The sequence below is a fragment of the Cadophora gregata genome, assembly GCF_030347475.1.
Source record: "Cadophora gregata isolate MNR1 chromosome Unknown scaffold_2, whole genome shotgun sequence".
NCBI classification, from domain to species: Eukaryota; Fungi; Ascomycota; class Leotiomycetes; order Helotiales; family Ploettnerulaceae; genus Cadophora; species Cadophora gregata.
The window spans coordinates 2,708,075-2,729,584 of record NW_026695925.1 but is presented as its reverse complement, the minus strand read 5'-3'; the positions used below and the strand labels follow the sequence as shown (position 1 = coordinate 2,729,584).

Below are 21,510 nucleotides of genomic sequence, written 5' to 3'. Positions count from 1 at the left end.
AGTTCCCTCTCCTGATAGCGATGAGGTATTCGAGGGTTCCACCCTTGCACGGCTGCATCTTAGGATCAAAGATTATCCGGCAGCCGGCCTTGGCATTCGCCCCCTTTCTTAGCGACTGTCTCCGAGCGTTTTGTCAACAACGGCCGTACACAAGTCATGTCGCGCTGAATCAGTTTCTCTAATGATTCATCGTGAATCTTTAGCGTTTGTTTAACATTACTATTTGACACCTCTAAGTCCCCTCGTCAGCCTCTCTCCGGGTGTTGTTCGGTCCGATGTTTACCCACTTTCCACTTTTGAAGTGGGTATGGCTTCTTGGAAGATTAACAGAAAGTATTCGTGCTGAAATGCAGCTATTGCGTACATATCCACTTAGTTGGATTCGTCATGTACACCAATATGATGGAAAGATAAGATGGTCGAGTTTTAGGATTTGAGCTCGAGCAGGAAAGTGATTAAAAGCGTTGGGTTTGTACAACTTGAGCTTCTCTTTCGCTTACACCGATACACTCTTTTTTGTTCAGCCATTGTGATCTAGAACCATTTACCATTGTGAGAGTTGTCTATTCAAGAGCTATTTGAGATCTTGAGAACATGTCTGTGTCGGAAGTCCTTCCAGCACAGGAGCATGTGTCGATCAAAGAGAAGCTCCGAAGATTCTATCGCGGCACCTTATTTCAAGTCATCATTTTAGGTCTAATCAGCTTCACCCAACCCGGAATATGGAGTGCAATATCAAGTAAGAAGCTTTCCTAAACTCAAACCTGTTGAGTCAGCTTTAATTGACTTGACATCCAGATCTTGGCGCAGGTGGGCAAGCTGAGCCATATGTTGTAAACAATTCTTATGTCGTTACCTTTGGGTATGTTGTCTATTCCAACTCATTTCATTCATCATAGATGGCTGTAATCTAATTTTCTAGGCGATAGTATCATGATCTTCTTGTCGCCAGTTGCAGCTATTGTTGGTAACATAGTTGGAATGAGATGGGTTTTGATGTTTGGCACTATCGGTTATGTGCCGTACTCAGCAGCCTTGTACTGTAATACTGTGTACGGCACTCAATGGTTCATGCTATTTGGAGCTGCTACGTGCGGTCTTTCGGTGAGTGTACTTCCATCCACATCGTTTAGAGCAACTTCGGCTGAATCCATTGCTCAATAGGCATCTGCACTTTGGACTGCTGAAGCGGCCATTGCAGTTAGCTATCCTGAGCCTGCAAAACGTGGAATGTATGGTTAGTGGTGTCCAACAATCGTACATATATTGCTCGTTGCTGACGAAAACCTCAGTTGCCATTTGGCTGGCAATCAACAAAATTGGTGGCGTCGCAGCATCCGCGGTCACACTGGCCCTCAACATAGATGGCAGGCAAAAAGGGACAATAGACCCCAAGACGTATCTGGCTCTCATTGCACTGCAATGTCTTGGACTGCCACTCAGCTTCCTGATCTCTCCTCCCGAGAAAGTGATTCGAGAGGACGGCACGAAAGTTTGCATTGGGAATCCCGATCGAAGAATCAAAACACAAGTTAAAGCTCTCGGGAAAGTTTTCAAACGCAAAGAGGTCTGGCTTCTGATCCCGGTTTTCATCAGCAATGGCTGGGGTGGAACTTACAACGGAAACTTCATGGCTGCATACTTTTCGGTTCGATCGAGAGCATTGCTCTCATTTCTGAACTCAACAGTTCTTGCCATCCTCGACATCGTGATTGGTAGAGCTCTGGATCTGAAACGGTTGCTAAGTGCACTTGGCTCATCATCACAGCGCTTTTCTCCGCAATGTGGATCTGGACTATTGTTCTACAAGTCGATTTCGCGTCGAAGGGATCAATTAGTTTGGACTGGTCAGATTCTGGATTCTCGTATGCTGCCGGGAATAATTTCTTCTACAAGTAAGCTCTCTTTCTTGATACTGTAATTGATCTATGGCGATTGACTGACTCAACCCCTAGAATCTTAAGTGAAGTCATTTTTGTTTGGGTATACTGGATAATTGGCACATATGATTCCGATATCGACACCCTTGCTTTAACAAGCGGGATAGTTCGAAGTGGCGAGTCACTAGGACACACCTTGTCAAGCAAAGTTGGCTCCCTGAAGGAAGTCACGCTCCTTACGAACATCATTGTTGCAGCAGTTGTGTTCTGGGCTTCGGTTCCTTCCACGACCTGGGCTTCATGGCTTGTTCCGGACTTCCCTCATAGCAGTCTTGAGGACGATGACGAGGGATCTGTTGAGGAGGTCGCCGCACCTAATCAGGTAAAAGTCTAAACTATAAGTTACAAAAAATCTAGTTAGTTGATCTTACGGGCTACCAAAAGAAAAGAGGTGCTATCGAGGATGAGTTGTCGCGAGGCGGCTGAAAAGTGGGGATGAGGGATTCCGCAAAGTTGATACAGCGAGCAGTGTTATTACCGGCAAAAGAAGGGAAGAAATTATTTCAGAAGCGTCCATGAAACAAAGATGAAATAAGAAAATTAGATTTCATCAATTCCGTGCTTTCTTCAGGATCCAAGTCCATTCAAAAAAACTCTAGGTGTTTCACAGGACAAACAAAACCTCGCTTAATCAAGTACCAACTTCGACACTTGAAAAAACACATCCCTCTCTCCTATGTCTTATAATTTTACCTTTCAAGTCCAATAATGTTAAATAGTACCTTGATTATTCGCTACCGCACCCTTTATTCAATGACCAGGGCTGTTAAAATACAGAAAAGCAGGCCACCTTTGAATCTTCCTTTGGACAATGTGACGTAAACAATAGCAGGCTTGACCTCCATCCTTTCTGCACTCAGCCTTACCACAAGCAAATAATAATAATAATAATCCTTCGAAAAATCTGGATCGACTTCAACATTTCCACGATCTCAAGTCATGACGCGTTCCGTGCCTCTTCCTGAGAGCACTAGTTCCAGCGGCACAGCACACGGCTTACGACTGACTGTAAGCCGGCCGGCCGGTCATCGTTGCATCCCAACAAGCGAGATCAAGACGAGAGCTCCTTGGTACCTTAATCTCACGTCAACTCGCATTCGATCTCAATTAAATTTAAATTCCCATCTCACACTCAGAGTATTATAGTTCTAGAATTCCCCACCGCGTTATTTCACTGTTTTGCACTGGCAATTGTTTATCAAGCCATAAGATATCCCAAACTACAACCATATCATAATCTCACAAAAAAACACCCCACACCCAAACACTCATCATGTCCCCCAACAACAACAACAACAACAACACCACCACCACCGTCCTCACAGGTCGCAAAGGTACCCACCCAGTATCCCCCAAAAAAAATCCAAATCCACAAAATCTAACCAACCCTTCTCAACCCACAGAATTCGTCCCCCGCGCCACCCCCCTCCTCAGCACCTCCTTCGTCACCGACCCAACCATAACCTACATCCTCTCATCCTTCTCTCCCTCCGAGAGAGACGCCTATCGACCAACCTATTTCAAAGTCCTCCTCACAGCCGCAGTTCTCAACGGCGCGACGATTTCGTGTATTACTAATGATGGGAACGGTGAGAGTGGGAATGAGAGTGGTGAGTGGGAGAGCTGCGGCGTGTTGATGCCGCAGGGTGCGTATGTGGGGAATTGGTGGACTGCTTGGCAGGCGGGGTGGTTGAGGGTGTTGTGGAGGTTGGGATGGGGAGGGTTTCAGGTTCGTCTTGTTTTGCTTTTGTTTGTCCTTTGTTTTCTTTCTGTTAACTCCCTATATGAGTTTCCACAGCTTGGGTAGGCCGATAGAAGGTATCTACTCCTATTTTCTCACCTGAGAACTAACGGGAAGACGTCTGGATGAGGAGTTGTTCACCTGACCTGCTTGATTTGAACCTAACCTTCTAAACAGAGAATGGCCGTTGATCTAGGCGATCTCACAGAATCCTGTAAACACAAAGCCCTAGCCCACGACAAAAAATACTAGTACGTCCCCTGTCCCCTCCCCTGTTCCCTTCTTCCTCCTCATTCCCACCCCAAAAATCTAACATCACCCTCCTCACAGCTATATCTTCCTCCTGGGCACACACCCCACCTCCCGCGGCAAAGGCCATTGCACCCGTCTAATCAAGCACTACCAAGCACTCGCCACTAAAGAAGGAGTGCCAATCTGGCTGGAAGCAGCGACAGAGTACTGCTGGAAGTTATATGAGAGACTTGGGTTCGTGACGGTAGAGGAGTTGAGGTTGGCAGAGGGAAAGGCGGACGGGATGGGAAGGCAGTGTGTGGGTGGGGAGGGGGTGAGGCTTTGGGCGATGATTTGGAGGCCGGAGGGTGTGGGGGAGAGTGACAGGAGATAGGATGGGATGAGGGGAATTGGAAAGGATCATGTTTGGATTTGTTCTTAGTGATGATGCTTTTTATTCATTCTTCTGAGTTGTCTTGGGGATTGAATCAAAAGCATGAACCCATCCTAGTCTTGTGACGCTTGATGTCATCAGTCCGAACACGACTCACTTGTGTGCTATAAAGATATTGGCCTCCCATGACCCGGCTTGACTGAAGCCCCAACCCAGAAAATACCCAGTCGTATACGTGTATCATGAATCTCTTGTCTGTATCCCACCCTCGTTGTTCTGTAAGCCATCTAGCATATGGTATATTCTCCATCATGCTAGCATCTGTCTATCATGCAGCAGTCTACCGTTTCTTCGTTTCTATCTTCATGTTCAATCTCTTGATAGTTGCGAGACATCATATTGAGCTGCATCGTGGTAAAGATCAATGAGGCAACCTGCACTCCAAGCTTGAGTTGGAGACTGGAAGCAGAACATTAGCGCACGTCTCTACAAAGAAAGAAGACGGAACTCACAGAATCACCACAGAACTCCCCGTTCTTGTTTGTCAACTCTGTCAGTCCTGCCCATGGCGAATCCTTGATTGCTGCCTTGCATCCCGCCAATCTCCTAGTAATTTGCTGGAAACTCTCTGTACGCTCTTGGGGCGTCTTCTTGCGCATCAAGTCAAAATTTAACAAGGCTCTAAGGAAGAAACCTGTAGGCCAGAGCCATTCCGGACCTTGATGGTAGTTACGACCCTTGGAAGTGGCGAAATCGGTCGAGTCTTCCGAGTTGTTGTAGTAGGGGCGATAGTTGAGATCAGCGGGGTCGAGAGTCGCCATTCCGGTAGGACCACGGAGGACTTTATCTGCTACTGTGAGAGCGTGGAGAGCGTGCTTGGGATCGAAGAGGTCAGGGGCGACGGTCATCGCGATGGGGAAGTTGGCACGGAGTTGATAGTCTTCGTATTCCTTTCCGCTCTTGTACAGATCTTTGTAGATACCACGACGATTGACAATCGCAGTGTTGACATCATACTTCTTGTCGTCCTTAGCATCGAGAGGTACATAGTAGCATTTCTCGAAGTTGGCTTTGATGCGGGATGCCCAGCTGGCGAAGGTGATGACTTTCAAGTCAGGTTCAGTTGTGCTTACTCCCGCATATTTGTACTTGCCCTCATTGTGCAATTTCGAAACCCAGACAAGAGTGCTGTAAAGCAAGCCGGCAATTTCGATCGCAGAGCCATCACGAGGAGTGCCTGGAACGCCTTTGCTGTTTGCTCTGTCAGACTCTCCCATCTTGTCCATCCATGTGCCGCAATTGTTTTGGTTTCCACCAAAGATAAGGCCATTTGTCCAGTCAACTTTGATGTCTTGCTGGAAGCCAGCCGAGCTCATCTGCATGTCCAAACCAGGACCTGCGTTCGCCTCTCGAAAAGACATGCCTGTGGCGTGTCTTTGTAGGGCCTCTTGAATGATATCCTCGAGAGTGGAGGACTTGGAGTATGCTCGAGGATCATCAGAATCGAAATACGTGTCGTCATAGGGCAGGAAGCGCCGAGGGATCTTCTCTTGCAGAATGCTAAGGCCATTTGGAACAATCTTGGTGTAGTCTTGAATAGTCTGCAACATGAACCAGATAGCATCCCGAGCATTGTAACGAGGGTTAGTCCCGCTTGAGAGAAGGTTGGGAACCATGCCATGCTTCATGACACTTGCAAAAGCGAAAATATGCTCTTTGCAATCGTCAAAGCGGCCAGTCCCCAAGAACAAACCTCTGGCGGATATGAATACATCTCGACCCCAACAACGCGCCCAGGACACCGCAAAATGAGGAAGACCAGCGGCAAGCGAAGGGACTTCCTTTTTCGGGTACAGAGAAGCCGACTTGACGTACCCAGTCTGCTGAATGCTGACCATGGCAAGGTCCTGTAAAAACCACTGCCCTTTGCGGACATTCTCATTCATCAACTCAAGACCACGATTCCAAGCCGCGGTATAAGCAGTTCGGATGACGAGACCAAAATATCTGGGCAATAGGAAACTTGGCAATTTTCTTATCGCATCAAATCGCTCTTTCATCCAGGTAGCCACTTTCAGCAGCCGCTCAAATCCAGACTTGCTCGAGATCCTTTCGAGACGTCCGGAGATGTAATCAAGAAGCCATTGACCATTTCGTAGATGTTGGCATAATGGATGTGCAAGATCGTTGTTCTGGATGATGTTCTTCAAGACACTCCAGAACCCTTGCAAGCCAGCATATACCAATTTTCCATGACCAGGTATTTCATAGACGCCATCTTTGCCCTCACTTGAGTCCAGTTCTTCAGCTTCACACCGATACAAAACAAAGTTGAGATCGATCAAGTCCACCTCGGCAAAAGCAGCCTTTGCTCCTGATGTGACATATGCATCTAGACCGGTAGAATGTTCTGCTTCAGGGATCCAAGTTTCGAATAGCGCAATACTTCCGGGAGGGAACTTGTCGCGGACTGATATAACAGTCTCATCCGCCTTTGCCTCCATTCGGATGCCAGGCAAGTCAATGACTTTACTTGGGAGCCCTTTCAAGACCTTTTTGTCATCCGCTACGGCCTTCTTCGCTTCTTCGCTCGTATCAACCTCGAGCATCCAGCTCCCTAGATGTCTAGCCTTGGTACCACTCAGGTGCACAGGACTGAAGCCGCCATTGCCGTTGCCGTAGCCAGGGAAAGCAGTGTGTGCGATCAGAAAATAACCCTTTCGCGACTCGGGATGAACTCGGTGGACAGTAATATATTGATCCTCGTGATGAATGTGAATTTCTTCATAGCCATCCTTCCCCATGAGGGTGTGGATTTGGTTCAAAAGTTTCTTGATGCCACCAATTCCACCTTCACCACCGCCAATCTCAACGTGCTTCGTCGAAGACTTGGAGGTGTACAGTCGAGTCTCGGAGACAAGGTCGATCAACTTGGGATACACCTCGTCATAGCCCATCACACTTCCAGTTGCACTAGCACACATGCTTACCAATGCTGCGTTGGGTAAGGTGTCGCGAGCATCACGCTTCTGAGCTGGCACCTCGTTGTCATGTGTGCAGTCCATTAGAAGCGCATGGACTGGTGTCTGCTTGATCCTCCGAATGATATCCCGCTCGGCTTGGCCATTTGTCTTCCCAGGAGAGGTAATCTTGGTCTCTGTAGAGATCTCATCTACTTCGAAGCTACCAATAGGGCGCCCACCGTGGCGATGAACAAGTCGGCTGAGCTCGCCAGTTCCCCAAGCTTGCATGGCTTCTCGAATCAATGAACTAATTCCAAGTCGTTTGACGAACACATAGTCCATTTCCTCGGATCCAGTGAACAGCTCGGCGACCACAAAAAGATTAGGCCGTACCCTACGGGCTTCGTCCAGGAGATATTCGGCGACATGAATAGGTGTGGAATGACAGTTGTCAATTCTGATACCAGTGAAATACTTGGCGGTCAAACGAGTGTATCTCGCCATGTGGTCCCATAGGTAAGGACTGTCCTCTGGGCCCTTGCCATACCGAAGCTTAACACAATCGCCCCAAACGATGACTTCTCTCCGAAGATATGAGCGAGATTCCGGGCCTGCATTATCAATCAGGGCATTTGAAGCCCAGATCCACCCGTTATTGACCAATGCAAGGTCCTCCTGATTGTGCTTGGCTGTGATGGAGTTCTTCGGTAATCTCGTGAAATAAGACTCAATGATGGGACTTTTCTTAGTGATAGGTCCTAGCTTCGGACCATGGTCATCAATTCTCACGTACTTTATCCGGTTGAAGAGCTGTTCGAGGATTTCTGCAATATCTTTATCGTACTCTTGGTACAGAGGAAGGTTGACCTCGTCGAGGATGCTTGTCAATCTACTTCGCGCAGCTCCTTGATCTGCGCCATCGGAGTCATCTCCCTCATAGCGACCATATATGGCTGTGAGTAATGCAGCAGCGACTCGAGGATCGACGGCTCTCCTGTATCGCTCACCGAGGCTGTCGGTGTTGAGCAAAGCTTTCTTGGTCAAGAAAAGGGCCATCTGTGTTGGCGTTGATGTCTTAATTGTCTCCAATCCACCAAAGTCGTCCCCTCCAAACCCGCCCTCAGGAAATTTGATATCTCCCTTTGTCCAAGCTTGAACCGCGGCATCAGCATCGCGTACCACGTCGATAACGTAGAACTGCCAGAGCTTCAATTTTGCAATGACATCCGTCTTGATGCCCTCCATGATCTTGAGTAACTCATCAACCGTCTTGATGTCAGTTGCTTTCGATGCTAGGGTGTCGCTGAACTCCAGAAGACTTGTGTCTAGCTCTAGAGCAGCTCTGAGCCACGGCGCCGTTGAAACATTGTATCCGACCTCTGGATGCTCTTGCAGCCATTTGCTGTTGTCTGCTGTATGATTCCAGACCACATCCGTCAAACCCAGTAGGCCATGGTCTTTCTCCATACTGCGAACCAATTTCTTTATATCAGCCTCTCCGTTAGGGAAACATTCTGGATCCCAAGCGAGTTGATCGTAAATACTGTACGGGGAATTCGACGATCCCCTGTGCTGCAGTGGTGTGAAATGAATCATATTATATCCTCTTTCACTGATCCCCCGAATGTGCTTCTCCCAGTCCGTAGGATATCTGCCCATAAATTTGGAAATCAGGGAGAAGATGGAGAGTGCCGGTAATGGCATCTGCCTACCCTCCAGAGTGAGGCGAGGAGCAACATCGATATAGTATATCTCGGTCTTCGCAGGCTCGAGAGCTTTTTGGATGGTTTCGGAGAGGTCAGGAAGAGGTGTGTAGGTGGTATAGAAGGCAAATGAGCCTGCGCCATGGATCTTGACCGAGATCTCAATGGTCCGATTGAAGTCAGGTTCTAGTCTGAGACTTGTCAGCTGGGTAACTCCCAAAGATCTGGATCGACTTACTTAAATTCCCGGAACTTGTTTCTCTGGAATTCCTTGCCCTCCTCAGGAATATTTGTCCACAAGCTGCCATGTCTGCAGATTGATGATGTGCCTTCAATTGCAAAGCGGACAGTTAAGGGTGCTTCGCTCTTGGGTGTCAGGTAGATGTATCCGCCTGGGACATCCGGACTCCCATCGTCCTTCAATGGCAGTAAATATATTTCGTTTGACACCATTGTCCTCGGTGGCATTGGTTGTTGAGGATGCAGCAGCTTTCCCGGATTGTTAAATGGGTGGGGGATTCCAGATCAACAGCGGCACAACAGCCTGGGCACAACGGGCAATAGGTTAGGAAAAGAGGTGGTGTTTTGAGGTAATCAACAGGTGCGAGTGAAAGACGGTGAAAACATCGTGAATAGCAGTAGGATGGAAAATAAATATGCTAGTCCGTTCTGTTGATAGTAGCTGCAGAAAAGGCACCCGTTGCGGCAAGGCTGGAGCGGGCGATTGGAAGGAAGGTGGGAGGAGAGCTGGGAGGGCGTGGGAGCTTGGACGAGAGCATCCAAGCGGGCGAAGCGGCATCGACGTCATGCCAGGAACAGCAAATGAAGACCGGACGCAGGAGAAGCTGCCCCTGCAAGGATCCGTTTCATAATAAAGTAGTGACCGACGTTTTGGAATTTGAGACATTTTGGAATAGGATATCTAACTCGATCTCATGTTTTACAGCATACTTTAGGTTCGACTGTTGTCAAGCAACAACACAGTTGGGAGCTGACATTCATCCTCCGTGCTTCGCTTGTCCATTGTTTGTGTTGTGTGTCTTTGAGTCAGGTACATCGAACATCGAACATCGACCACAACATCCACAAGACTCTAAAGTCGCGCATTTCTAGAAACGTATTTTTCACCAGTGCAGTGCAATTCAGTTTAATGCTTCCATTGAAGTACAATTGCAGCTTGGCAGCTCCCTTCCCACGTGGATGGCTGGCATGTCTTGGTTCATGCTTACTTCCATTACAGTAGAACATATCGTACGTCCGTCCTGGATTCGTGGTCTCTGGCTGGACACGACATCCCCCCCAGCCAGCTGCCGTAGTAAATTCGTAAATTCCATACTCACGTAACCGGGTTTCCTTGCGGCCTCTACTGGACCCGTCCCCGTCTCCCTTTGAGTCGCTCCCATGCTCGTCTCGTCTCTTCACATGCAAGAAAGCAGGAAACTCGCCCTCCCGCCTGTACAAATCCCATCAATCCCCGCACTAAACTCTTTCTGGGCAAGGGCGGGCAACTTCCAACCCTGCTCGGCGCGGCCGACATCCTCGGTGCTCAACGCAACAAAATCTCAAGCCTCGTCTTGTCTTCAGTAGTTGAGCACAAGACCAAAGCCATTCGCACTTGTCTCACATCAGCCTCGGGCCTCACCCACTTACAAAATTTCTTTCCTGCTCCCTTCGTCAATCGCTCTTAAATATCTAACTCCCCAGCAGCTTATGCTCTCTAGAATCATAGCTCGAGCAAGTAAGGCTGCACCACGAACTTCACTTTCCCACCATTTCCAACTTCCCCAACAAGCAACCATGGCCACCCTCGGCGCACATTCGAAGAAGCACAAGGTCACGATCATAGGATCAGGAAATTGGTATGCAATTCATCCTATAATCAAACAACGTTCTTACAAGTGAAGGGGTTCAACAATTGCGAAGATCATCGCCGAGAACACCAAGGAGCATCCTGATATTTTCGAGGAAGATGTGCAGATGTGGGTGTACGAGGAGGAGGTCGTTCTCTCGAAAGATTCGAAACATTACAACGCGTCCAAAGGCGACACCCCGCAGAAGCTCACTGAGGTCATCAACACCTACCACGAGAACGTCAAATACCTGCCCAACATAACTCTTCCCAAGAACATCATTGCGAACCCCTCCGTTGTGGACGCCGCAAAGGATTCCTCTATTCTGATCTTCAACCTGCCCCATCAATTTATCGGACGCATATCTAAACAACTTGAAGGGAACATTTTACCTTTTGCACGCGGTATCTCCTGTATCAAGGGTGTAAATGTCACGTCGTCAGAAATCTCCCTTTTCTCCGAATGGATTGGCGAAGGACTAGGAATCTACTGTGGTGCTCTGTCTGGTGCGAACATTGCAAACGAAATCGCACTTGAGAAATGGTGCGAGACCACAATTGCATACGACCCTCCTCCGGTCGATTCTCGAGCAGCAACCCCAACAGGCCCATCTCCTTCCTCCTCCTCGATCAATCTTACAATCACACCCGCAGATGAGCCACATAAGGATGCTTTGGGAAGAGCGAGCAAGATCAAGTTAAAGGCTTTGCCAAACGAGTACCCACCTCTCGACCATGCCCTTTTCAAGACCCTCTTCTACAGACCATACTTCCACGTTCGTATGGTCTCGGATGTAGCAGGTGTTTCTCTTGGTGGTGCTTTGAAGAACATTGTTGCGTTGGCAGCTGGGTTCGTCGAAGGTCGAGGCTGGGGAGACAATGCCAAAGCCGCAGTCATGAGAGTCGGACTCTTGGAGATGGTGAAATTCGGGAAGGAGTTCTTCGGACAAACAGTCAACACAGCGACATTCACAGAAGAGAGTTGCGGTGTTGCAGATCTGATTACCAGTTGCAGTGGAGGCAGAAATTTCAGATGTGCCAAGATGGCTGTGGAGAAGGGCATTAGTGTCGATGAAGTCGAGAAGACAGAGTTGAATGGCCAAAAGTTGCAAGGTACCAGTACAGCGGTGGAAGTTAATAGCTTTTTGAAGTCGAAAGGAAAGGAGGAAGATTATCCTCTGTTCAAAGCAGTTCTTGGTAAGCCTCCTTGCACCAGAATATTTGAAGTGAAGCTAACTCGAGTTCCAGATATTCTGGAAGGTCGGAATACGGTTGATGATATCCCAGCCTTGTTGGCTCGCGTTGATGATGATTAATTGCCTACGCTATGGTGTTAAATAATAATTTCCAGGCAGCTGGATTTGCAATATCCTTGTCTCATCTTCTTGCCCTATGTGTTCTCGCATAGGATGTTGATCACTAATTACATGTCGCCAAACGGAATTGGTATACTGCTACCTACGCCTCTAAGATCCCCTGATGTGTTCCGAGCTTCGACTTGACCATGATAAAGGGTTTTTTTTACTTTGCAATTTGACACGGTACTTCTCTATGCAACAGCAGCCCAGCAGCCCAACGTCCCATTCTCGCCATGCTAACCTCGTTGAAGACTACCCCAATTTTTCAAGAGACTCTTCCCTAGCCCAAACTCTTCACTTCATTTTTCTTCAGTCCCTTTCAGATGAATCCTGGGGGCTACGAAACCTTGCCCCGTCACCAGACTGGCCGCCTTCATTTCGAAATTCAAGAAAGGGGGCTGTTCTTCATCTACATCACTCCACCAGACTCCATCTCTTGCTCTCTCAGTAACCCAATCTGGGATACCGAGAGGCTCCAAAACTTCAAGATGCGGAAGTCGTTTCTTCGGAGGTGGATTGGGCCAGACAAGTAACCTTACTTTACGTGCGTCCTCACTCTCGGAGTCTTTTGAGCGGTTCGCACCCTCCAACACACCTGCACACTTATCCTCGCCATTCAGATAACAACCCAGCAGATCATCCTGCCAATTATCACACTCTCCCTCATCAGCAGGCACATTCAAGTACCCCTCCACAAGCAACTCCTCCCACCCGGGCACCACACCAACGACCTCCTCATCATCAAGGACATCCCAAACTCCCTCTACACCAGCAACACACTTACGAAGTATATACGTCGCCAGTTCAGCCCATGGTTTCTTCTCTCCATCCCCATTACCATCCTCACCATCATCCTCCTTGTCCTCCTTCTCGTCCTCCGCACACCGCAATTCAGCGAATCTCGCCCTCTCAACAATACCCCGATACGCATCTTTATCCTCCTTCTCCCGTTCCTTCTCCTTGCTTTCAGCTCCACCTCGATCAGCAGTAGTCTGAGTCCCAAAATCAACACCCCAAACCGCAACAACACCCACCCACCTCAAAAGCACAGCATTTGTCACCAATCTCGCCACCCTCCCATTTCCATCCACAAAAAGAGGTATAGAAAGCATCCTATGGCAAAACTCCGCTGCTAGCGCAACGGGATCGATCATCCCTTTCTCTTCAGCTTTTCTTACTCTCTGATTAAAATCTTTGATCAGAGTACACATCTCCCTCTTCCTCGCAACATCCTTCTCCTCTTCATTCTGGCCCTCACAATCGCCATTCGAAAGCAAGCTATCTCTCGCCGGCGGTGCAATACCAGCCATAAGGATGCCATGAGTCCGCGTGATGAGATCCTCGCTTAACTCTTCTCGGGCGACGACGAATGTTTGGACGAGGTATTTCCATGCCAGAACATGGTTAATTACTTCGCGTTCGGTGGTGAGGAGGTCAGTGGTGGCGAAGTGGGGGCCTTTGGTTTGGATGAGGGAGTGGATGGTGCGTAGGAGGGTGGTGGGTGAGAATTGGAGTGCGAATTGGAGGGAGATGTGACTTTGTGGGTATGTTGGTGGACGTGGTTGTGAGGATCTAGCCAGGGGACTATAGAGTCCAGAGAATATGATATCTCTCAGACTTTTGTTTCCGTTTTCGTTGTCCTTGGATTCGGATTGTGTCTTTTTGACTGGATTCTGATCTCCTTTCGCAAAGGAGATTTCAGAACAACCCTTAATATCAATCCCCGAATCAACACTCCTTCTCTCTCCCACTTTCCCTTTCTCCTCCCCTGTCTCGCTACCCATCTCCATCTTCATCTCCATTTGAATTTCCCCCCTCTCCTGTCCTGTTATCCTCTCCACCCTCCCCCTACTTCTCGAGCTCCTCAGCACTTTCCAAGAACCAGAATTCGTAATATCAAGGGAAGATATCGACGCACAGGGAGAATCCACAACCTCCTCCCAAACATCCCTCATAACCTCCCACCCTCCCACGCCCTTCCTCGCAATCTCATTCGATCCACACAAACCCATCGTACTAGCATACGAGAGCATCTCTTCTACGGCCTGCAATTGCGATGCGGTAAATGGAGTCTGTCGGTTTTGCAGCCGGATAGAGGCGTGGAAGGAGGTGAGGAGTTGGAAGAGGATATCTGGGGAGAGGGATTGGAGGTTGGTGAGGTTGATTTCAGTCTTTTCAATTTCGTTTTGGATATTTGAGTTAGATGAGGTTTTGGTAATTGGGTGATTTTCTTTTTCTGTTTTTGGGTTGTTGTTGTGGTGAGGAGGTGTGTTTTGTTTTGGTTCTTGTTCCTGTTCTTGGTCGGCAGGTAGTGCTGCAGCTGAAGAAGGAGATTGTGAGGAAGGGGATGATGTGGCTGGAGGAGAGGTATAGCTACTCTCATCCATAATTAACTTCAGTTTTCGCGTTGGGTCAAATTCCAGTAATGGATTCCGTTGTAAGAAGAACCTCTTTTTGCTGTCATTATGGTCGCTTGACTTGCCGTCTCGCACTGAGTCGTCTTTACTTATTCTCTTCCGATTCCAGGAACCAGTAGATTGGGTTGATTTCATCGATCCAGTGGAGTTTCTCAAATTGTGTGACCCTCGAGACGGATTTGGACCTGGAATTGATTCGTCTGAAGGAGACAGAAAGCCCGTCTCCTCATCGGACACAAAGCGGCCATGTGTCCGATTTGGCGGTGGTGGAGGGATGGTGATTTGCCTGATTGTCTTGTTGTTCTTCTCTTCATTGAGAGTTTCGGATATGTTTGCTGCTGGTATGGGAATTTTGGATGCCGTACTATTGGACTTGGTGAAAAGACCACCGAGAGAGCCGATGAAGGGCATTCTGAATTTCTTGTCTTTGGGATTGCTCTTCCGTTCCTCTTACCAAAGATAGATGATAATATCTATTATTATACTTTGGAAAACCTGATGAGTGTCCGAAATTGGGTTGTATATTTGTGGGTGGAGCTTATGTGCGTACGTATGCGAGCAAGTATATAATTCCTTTTCCTGGAGTTGAGTATTCAGACGAAGAAAACAAAGTTTGGAGGGATATATGTGAGCAAATATTTTGACTGTGATAGAGAAAATAATGATTGTGTGAGTACTTGTCATATGGTTAATAAAGAATCTAGGTTGGAATATGGGCTGGCTAAGTGCTCTTAGAGCTGAATGGCTAGATATGAATTATGGTACTTAGGTTCCAGATTCTTGGAAAGGCCGCTATCTGTATTCAGCTCTGTACATATTAAGCTGATCCGCTAGAAGTTCTCGCCAGACTCCCGGGCTGTCTAGATTAGAAGCTAGATGTAGCGTACCAGAAAAATAACAGCCCAACCACGTGCGAGATGTCACGTGGAAATGTCAGAAGAGATCTGTTAGGGAAGAACTGTCGATGGGATTTGACAACGAAAGATACAGGTCGGTCAGACAGGCGATCTTGGTCGAGGTGGGTTATCTCAGATATCGTCCTGGACATCTATATAAATTGGTAGGTGTTTACTCCATTAGCGAATGGGAAAGGAGGGCGATCTTCTAAGCGAAGATGCCTCACAGGTAAGGGGATGCGCGTTTTCTTTTCAGCTCTCGGTGGTTTGATTATCAACCACAACTCGAGCTGTCATTTAGAAATGGATATATAGGCTCCAGCTTATGTCTAATTCTTTTCTCATCTTCACTTTTCTCGTTCTCAAACCCACCAGCGAGAAACTTGCACCTTTTGATCGCTTACTAAAATGCCCCGCACTTCGAATACCCACCCCCACACTTTCAGTCGTTCTGGGCCCTCGAGCGTCACGTATGAGGTTCCATCACCTCCATATTCATCGCCGCATACGACAATTACTATTCCTATTGGATCGACGTGGACTTCTGGGCTCCATTGGTACGCGTTTGCTTCCCTCCTTTCATGTCACCTCCTATTGGGTTGCAACTGGTCAAGAGTCAACAATAATTGTCGAGACTTCCAGGTTCATTCATGGAACTGTGCGGTTATGTACGTTAAGAAATACATGTATTAATGCGAATCCAGGCATGAAACGCATACGGAATATCTCCAAGTCCTATCAGGAGCTGCACTCATCACTCTCAACGAAGTGACGCGCATTTACACATCTCAAGATGGTGTAGTGACAGTCCCACGATACGCGAGACACGAATGGCAGCGTGCCTCTCGAGCTGAGGCTCTCGGTGTCGATTTTGGACTATCGTCCATTGCTGTCTCTGGCTCCGAGGTCCAGACCCAGAATCCAAGATTGGAATCGCTAGCCGAGCAAGATCTTGTGGTCCGAGAATGGACTTCTCCCACGGACAGTCAGAAAGAGATCTTCTTCCGGAACCTCAGCGGCATTATCTCCTACGCCATTGAACAGAACCAAGCAGATTGGTATCTGATTTTACAGCTGTGGGTACTATTTTTAGAGTTGGACAATTACCCCGTCTTCTTTCAGTCCGCAAGTGTTCCTGTACTTGGGGGCTGGTTGGAAAGGTTGAGCTTGGGAAGAGTACTGGAATGGGCTGTTTGCCATTTCTTGCTGTGGTGTGCGGTGGTTGTTGGGAAATTGCTAGGTGTGAAAGGGATGCGGAAGGAGTATACCCCGGTGATGGTTAACAGGAATGCAGAAGAGATAAAGACGGAATAGGTCAGTGAAGATGAAGATAATGCTTGGGAATTGGCTTCAATTCCGGCTCCCATAGAATGTAGCTTTCTTGGCATCTAAATTGCTGGAGCACTTATTCCCCTCATCTTGTATCGTGCTCGAAAGAATAGTGATATGCGTCTGGTTGTACATTCAAGTCTCGGTACAGTTGCCGACCTGCTGCTATTGACCGTATGATCTGGCGACCGGATATTGATCGAATGGGGATCTGCCAAACGAGAGCTGTCCTGAACCTCTGGTGACAACCCAATGGTGGTGATATAGAGAGAAAGCGTGCTCCGGGTGAGCCAACTCTCAGGAATAAATATAGAACCGTTCGAGAACACGAAAATCATAATATACAGAAGTCTAGAGAGCAGATGAGAAGGGTTCTTCCCCTCAAAAAGCTTCGGGATGACACGGGCCAATGGCAGGTCAACATACCAATATCACGTGCTGCGATCAATCGATGCAATCTCAGCCAATCCCATCCATTCTTTTCTAAGCAGCTAGCTCCGTCAATCCACCCGGAACAAATTCGAACGACTCTTGCCGTCGCCTCTACCAACCTCAATCTCGACTCACACCACCCAATTGAGTTGCTACATCTCTTGCGAAGTGATCTCCAGCTGAGGCATATCGCACTCAGGATGTTGGCCAGATCAACCTTGCGCTCGACGCGCGCGGTCGGCGCTGTTCGGAATGGGGCAATGAACACATCGAAGGTACGACAACTCATCATCCAAAGGAGCGAAGGACGGCCTCGATGGCAATCGGAAGACGGGGAAGGGACAATATGACGGAATTGAATGCTGACGATAGATATTGCAGCGTGCCGCCTCTTCCTCGAGTTCGACCGCCGATTCTCCTTTCCGATTGAACGTGGCTGGATCAGTTGCTACTGCTGTTGCTGCTGGATCGGTTGCTTGGTACTATCATCTATATGGCACAGAGCTGCATGCTATGACACCAGCTGAAGAAGGGTAAGCTTTTCTGGGGCAGATTCGGATGGGTGGATGACGGGCCGGATGGTTCATCAACACATTCTTGGGTGTTATGATGAGATGGTAAAGAAGCTTCATTGACACGCATAACAGTCTTCATGCCACCAAATACCCATGGGTACATGCTGGGTGGACCAAGACCTTCGACCATCAAGCGTAAGGAATTCCTTCTGTCCGAAGTTGAAATCAATTGACATTTCCAGCCTCCGCCGTGGATTCCAAGTCTACCAAGAAGTCTGCTCATCCTGCCACTCCCTCAGCCGAATTCCCTACAGATCTTTGGTCGGAGTCACCCACACCGTCGATGAGGCCAAGGCAATGGCAGAGGAGAATGAGTACGATGACGAGCCCAATGACGAGGGCGAAATCCCAAAGCGACCTGGAAAGCTTTCCGATTATCTCCCAAGCCCCTACAAGAACGACGAAGCTGCGCGTGCTGCGAACAACGGTGCTCTTCCTCCGGATTTGAGCTTGATGGTCAAGGCCCGCCACGGTGGATGTGATTACATTTTCAGCTTGTTGACTGGTTACCCCGAGGAGCCTCCTGCGGGAGTCAAGGTTCCAGACGGACTCAACTTCAACCCCTACTTCCCCGGTACTGGTATTGCCATGGCTCGAGTTCTTTACAACGAGCTCGTCGAATACGAGGATGGAACCCCAGCTTCAACATCACAAATGGCAAAGGATGTCACGGAGTTTTTGAACTGGGCCGCAGAGCCAGAGATGGACCAGAGAAAGAAGATGGGCTTGAAGGTCTTGGCTATTTCTTCGGTTTTGTTTGCATTGAGCGTCTGGGTTAAGAGATACAAGTGGGTCACAATCAAGACGAGAAAGATTGCCTACGACCCACCTAAGATGGGCGGCCGTCACTAAATGCAATTGGAGAGGATTTCCTTTGTTAATCCGGAGCAGCTGGAGGGAAAGCAATGTTCTACTAGTGCGCTTACTGTATAAAGTGGTGGGGAGAGGAGTGGGGATGGTTCTGCATGCTTCAGTTTGGAAGCCTGTGGTAGAAAGTCTTAGATGCGCCTGTGCCAATATTGAAATCAAAACAACCACTCAAATAAATCCCTGTGACTATGAAATTCAAAGAGTAGTGCCAGTGTCAATATATTCTGCTCCGGAATTCACCAAGAGGCATATGTTGGACCCGCTCACGATAAAGTTCGATGGCAAGAAAAGTCCTCGGCTAAAAAATATGTCGAGCTTCCCTTCACCTCTGCGACCTGGAAATTCTCCTCGCACCATACCACGTTCTCTGTACTTTCTCTTCGCCATTAGATCTTTCTTCCCTACGATTCTACGAAGTAGAACCACTGAAATTTCATGTCAAATACCCCTGACTCGGACATATCGTCTTTTGCTGAATGGGAAGCAAAGCATCCGGCGCAAAGTTTCTCGGAGAGAGAACAGAGTTTACTCGACATGCAAGATCCGGCGAGAGTTTGGGGCGATAGAGATAGTAGCAACGATGCTAGGAGTAGCGATGGACAATCTGCGAGCGAAGACGATGGATTGAGTGGGCAGAAAGGAGGGGTTGTTGATGGTGGGTTGAAAGGTAGGAGATTGGAAATTCCGAGCTCGACACAGGGTACAGAGAGTCAGTTATTGAGCCAATATATGGTACGTTTACCTCAGATTTAATGCACATACGTCGAAGCTCGAGTGCTCAAGTTGCGAACGGGAGATGCAGTTGTAGATCGATTACTGACAAGTTACGAACAGGAGTACGACGCTCCCGCATCTAGCCAGCCACGACCTGAGAGTTCAAGGTCCGGCGACGGAGAAGACCAAGATGAGGAGGACGCTAATGATGCGCTATTGATCAACGATTCCATTCTCTCGACCATCACGAACTCCCCAAGAACCGCCCATGATCTCCTTCAACTCAAGACCAGTGTCCAAGATTTTGCTGCCGAACACCCGTTTTGGACCCAAGCAACACTCGACGAAGAGGCGGCCCTGGAGTTTGAGAATGACGTGTTCGAGTTTGCCCAAGCTGCGGGTCTAGGTATTAATCTTGCGAAAGTCGAGGTGATGCGTGCAATGGGGACATGGAAAGCTTCAAAGGGGATCCCGATTGCTCAGGCTGGTCCCATCGAGCAAATCTTTGAGAAGGTGCTGGAGACTATTGAGGTGGTTACGGAGGCTATTGGCAGTGGGCAGAAGAAGAGAAAAAGAGAGGAGAAGGCTACCGTGGCGCCCACACCAGTTCTCGTGAATAGCATTGAAGCCGATAAGGAGATTCAAATCAAGGAGCCGAAGGCGAAGAGACAGAGACGTAGGGAGAAGAAGCGCAAAAATGTGGAGGAAACCGCTCTTGCAGTGGATACCCAGCCTCCTGGATCTGTTCTGTCGGACACTGTTGATCAGACCAAAGCCGAGCAAGCAGCTCCTACGAGCCAGAGACGCGGAGGAAAGAAGAATAGGCAGCCCGAGGAAGTGGGTTTAGCAGCCGTTGAAGTGACCAGTCCGTCTCCTGGCACTGTTACTTCGGCCAAGAATGTCAAGCAGGACGAGGAGCCACATGATCCGAAGAATCAAATCCTCCTGGAAGCAGAGAGGAAGAAACTTGATCAGAAAGTCCCAGCTGTAACAGCGGCAGTATCGAAGTCCGAGTTGAAATCTGCGAAGCGTATCAAAAACGAAAAAAAGAAAGAGAAGAAAAGGAGAGCGAAGCAAGGTCCGACGACCTCTTCTTACTTCACCAAGGTTGAAATTTCACCATTGCCACAGGTAGAGAATGATCTTCCAACAGAGGGCAAGGAAAAAATGTCACCTCAGCCCCAAACTGAGAACGCATCTGCGGAAGAACTCAGTGAAGACAAGGAGGCTGTTGCTGCCGAGAAGAGCATCGAGAATGAGGGCCTCGGGCATTCAACTGTGGCGGACAAGGAAGAGAAAAGGAAGCGCAAGAAGAAGAGGAATAAGAATCGTCTTCCCGATATCGAGTCTGCTGATTCCTTGAAAATCGCTGAGGAACGAGCTGCACGAAAGCTAGGGCGCTCGGAAAAATCCAAGGATGTGAACTCGCAGATTACCAAGCCTGCTGATGCCAACATTCAAGGAGTGACTGAACAGTCTGGAAAGAAGAAGCGAGTCCGCAGTAGGATTATGAGGGCTGATCAAGAAGTGAGCAAAGAGGTACTCCAGCCACACACCGAGACACATCTTGCACCGGCAGAGAAAATCCAAGATGTCGATGTCGTCGAGCGAGTGGCCATTGAAGCGACTCTTCCAACGGAGAAGACTCCAAAACGAAAGAAGACATCCGAAACAGAGGTCGAAGTCGAACTTGAACCGGCGACGGCAGAAGCCACAGCTTCCCAGGAATCCGAGCCCCCGAAGAAGAAATCTCGAGATCGTAAGCGAAAATCCATCAACAAGCTACTGGATGCGCAGATGACTGGTCTCGAAGAGCCTACCACACAGCCTTTGCTTGAGCTCCCTAACGCAAATTCCGAGAAGAAGCAGAAGCGGGACAAGACAAGAAAGCGATCTAGCGTTGGCTCGGAAGTCGATGCCCAAGCTTCGAAGGAGGCGTCAAACTCCAGTCACTCGTAAGAGACCAGGACTCTACGGGTGGTGATACGCTCCTGGGACAGAGTTGTATTGTAGATTTAGGAAGAGTTTTTGTTGCACCTGTTACGCCACCAAGACTTGAACCCCAAGTTGTCATTCACACGCCGTCCAGAGGCCGAGT

At 48.4% G+C, this 21,510-nt stretch overlaps 8 protein-coding genes across 9 annotated transcripts; 6 read left to right on the top strand and 2 right to left on the bottom strand.

Annotated features, from left to right (window-relative positions):
• The first annotated feature begins 149 nt into the window (after positions 1–149).
• On the top strand, positions 150–2,457 carry ONS95_008168 (uncharacterized protein). 2 transcript variants are annotated; one of them, XM_058501714.1, is made up of 6 exons: positions 150–739; positions 799–862; positions 930–1,104; positions 1,165–1,237; positions 1,293–1,895; positions 1,956–2,457. In XM_058501714.1, the coding sequence occupies exons 1-6, from the start codon at positions 595–597 to the stop codon at positions 1,961–1,963; spliced, it is 1,068 nt and encodes a 355-aa protein (XP_058363035.1). In that variant the 5' UTR covers positions 150–594; the 3' UTR covers positions 1,964–2,457. The 2 variants fall into 2 exon arrangements, with proteins under 2 accessions (XP_058363035.1, XP_058363034.1); XM_058501713.1 differs by having other exon boundaries at positions 585–739; positions 923–1,104.
• A 584-nt stretch (positions 2,458–3,041) lies between these two features.
• On the top strand, positions 3,042–4,306 carry ONS95_008167 (uncharacterized protein; the record flags this gene model as incomplete). Its single annotated transcript, XM_058501712.1, has 4 exons — positions 3,042–3,274; positions 3,344–3,669; positions 3,859–3,932; positions 4,012–4,306. The coding sequence occupies exons 1-4, from the start codon at positions 3,214–3,216 to the stop codon at positions 4,304–4,306; spliced, it is 756 nt and encodes a 251-aa protein (XP_058363033.1). The 5' UTR covers positions 3,042–3,213.
• Positions 3,620–9,818, bottom strand: ONS95_008166 (uncharacterized protein). Its single transcript, XM_058501711.1, has 3 exons — positions 9,211–9,818; positions 4,819–9,163; positions 3,620–4,765 (listed from the first exon to the last, which is right to left on the bottom strand). Exons 1-3 carry the CDS (start codon positions 9,438–9,440, stop codon positions 4,676–4,678), a joined length of 4,665 nt encoding a protein of 1,554 aa, XP_058363032.1. The 5' UTR covers positions 9,441–9,818; the 3' UTR covers positions 3,620–4,675.
• A 717-nt stretch (positions 9,819–10,535) lies between these two features.
• Positions 10,536–12,277, top strand: GPD1 (glycerol-3-phosphate dehydrogenase). Its single transcript, XM_058501710.1, has 3 exons — positions 10,536–10,831; positions 10,877–12,018; positions 12,070–12,277. Exons 1-3 carry the CDS (start codon positions 10,683–10,685, stop codon positions 12,135–12,137), a joined length of 1,359 nt encoding a protein of 452 aa, XP_058363031.1. The 5' UTR covers positions 10,536–10,682; the 3' UTR covers positions 12,138–12,277.
• An 88-nt stretch (positions 12,278–12,365) lies between these two features.
• Positions 12,366–15,007, bottom strand: ONS95_008164 (uncharacterized protein; the record flags this gene model as incomplete). The annotated part of the gene is made up of 1 exon (XM_058501709.1): positions 12,366–15,007. One exon carries the CDS (start codon positions 15,005–15,007, stop codon positions 12,479–12,481), a length of 2,529 nt encoding a protein of 842 aa, XP_058363030.1. The 3' UTR covers positions 12,366–12,478.
• Positions 15,008–15,764: 757 nt separating this feature from the next.
• ONS95_008163 (uncharacterized protein) lies at positions 15,765–17,185 on the top strand. The gene is made up of 2 exons (XM_058501708.1): positions 15,765–16,049; positions 16,197–17,185. The coding sequence occupies exons 1-2, from the start codon at positions 15,901–15,903 to the stop codon at positions 16,804–16,806; spliced, it is 759 nt and encodes a 252-aa protein (XP_058363029.1). The 5' UTR covers positions 15,765–15,900; the 3' UTR covers positions 16,807–17,185.
• A 268-nt stretch (positions 17,186–17,453) lies between these two features.
• On the top strand, positions 17,454–18,680 carry CYT1 (cytochrome c1; the record flags this gene model as incomplete). The annotated part of the gene is made up of 4 exons (XM_058501707.1): positions 17,454–17,528; positions 17,635–17,786; positions 17,901–17,963; positions 18,011–18,680. 4 exons carry the CDS (start codon positions 17,454–17,456, stop codon positions 18,678–18,680), a joined length of 960 nt encoding a protein of 319 aa, XP_058363028.1.
• Positions 18,681–19,133: 453 nt separating this feature from the next.
• ONS95_008161 (uncharacterized protein) lies at positions 19,134–21,371 on the top strand (the record flags this gene model as incomplete). The annotated part of the gene is made up of 2 exons (XM_058501706.1): positions 19,134–19,430; positions 19,533–21,371. The coding sequence occupies 2 exons, from the start codon at positions 19,134–19,136 to the stop codon at positions 21,369–21,371; spliced, it is 2,136 nt and encodes a 711-aa protein (XP_058363027.1).
• Positions 21,372–21,510: the final 139 nt, after the last annotated feature.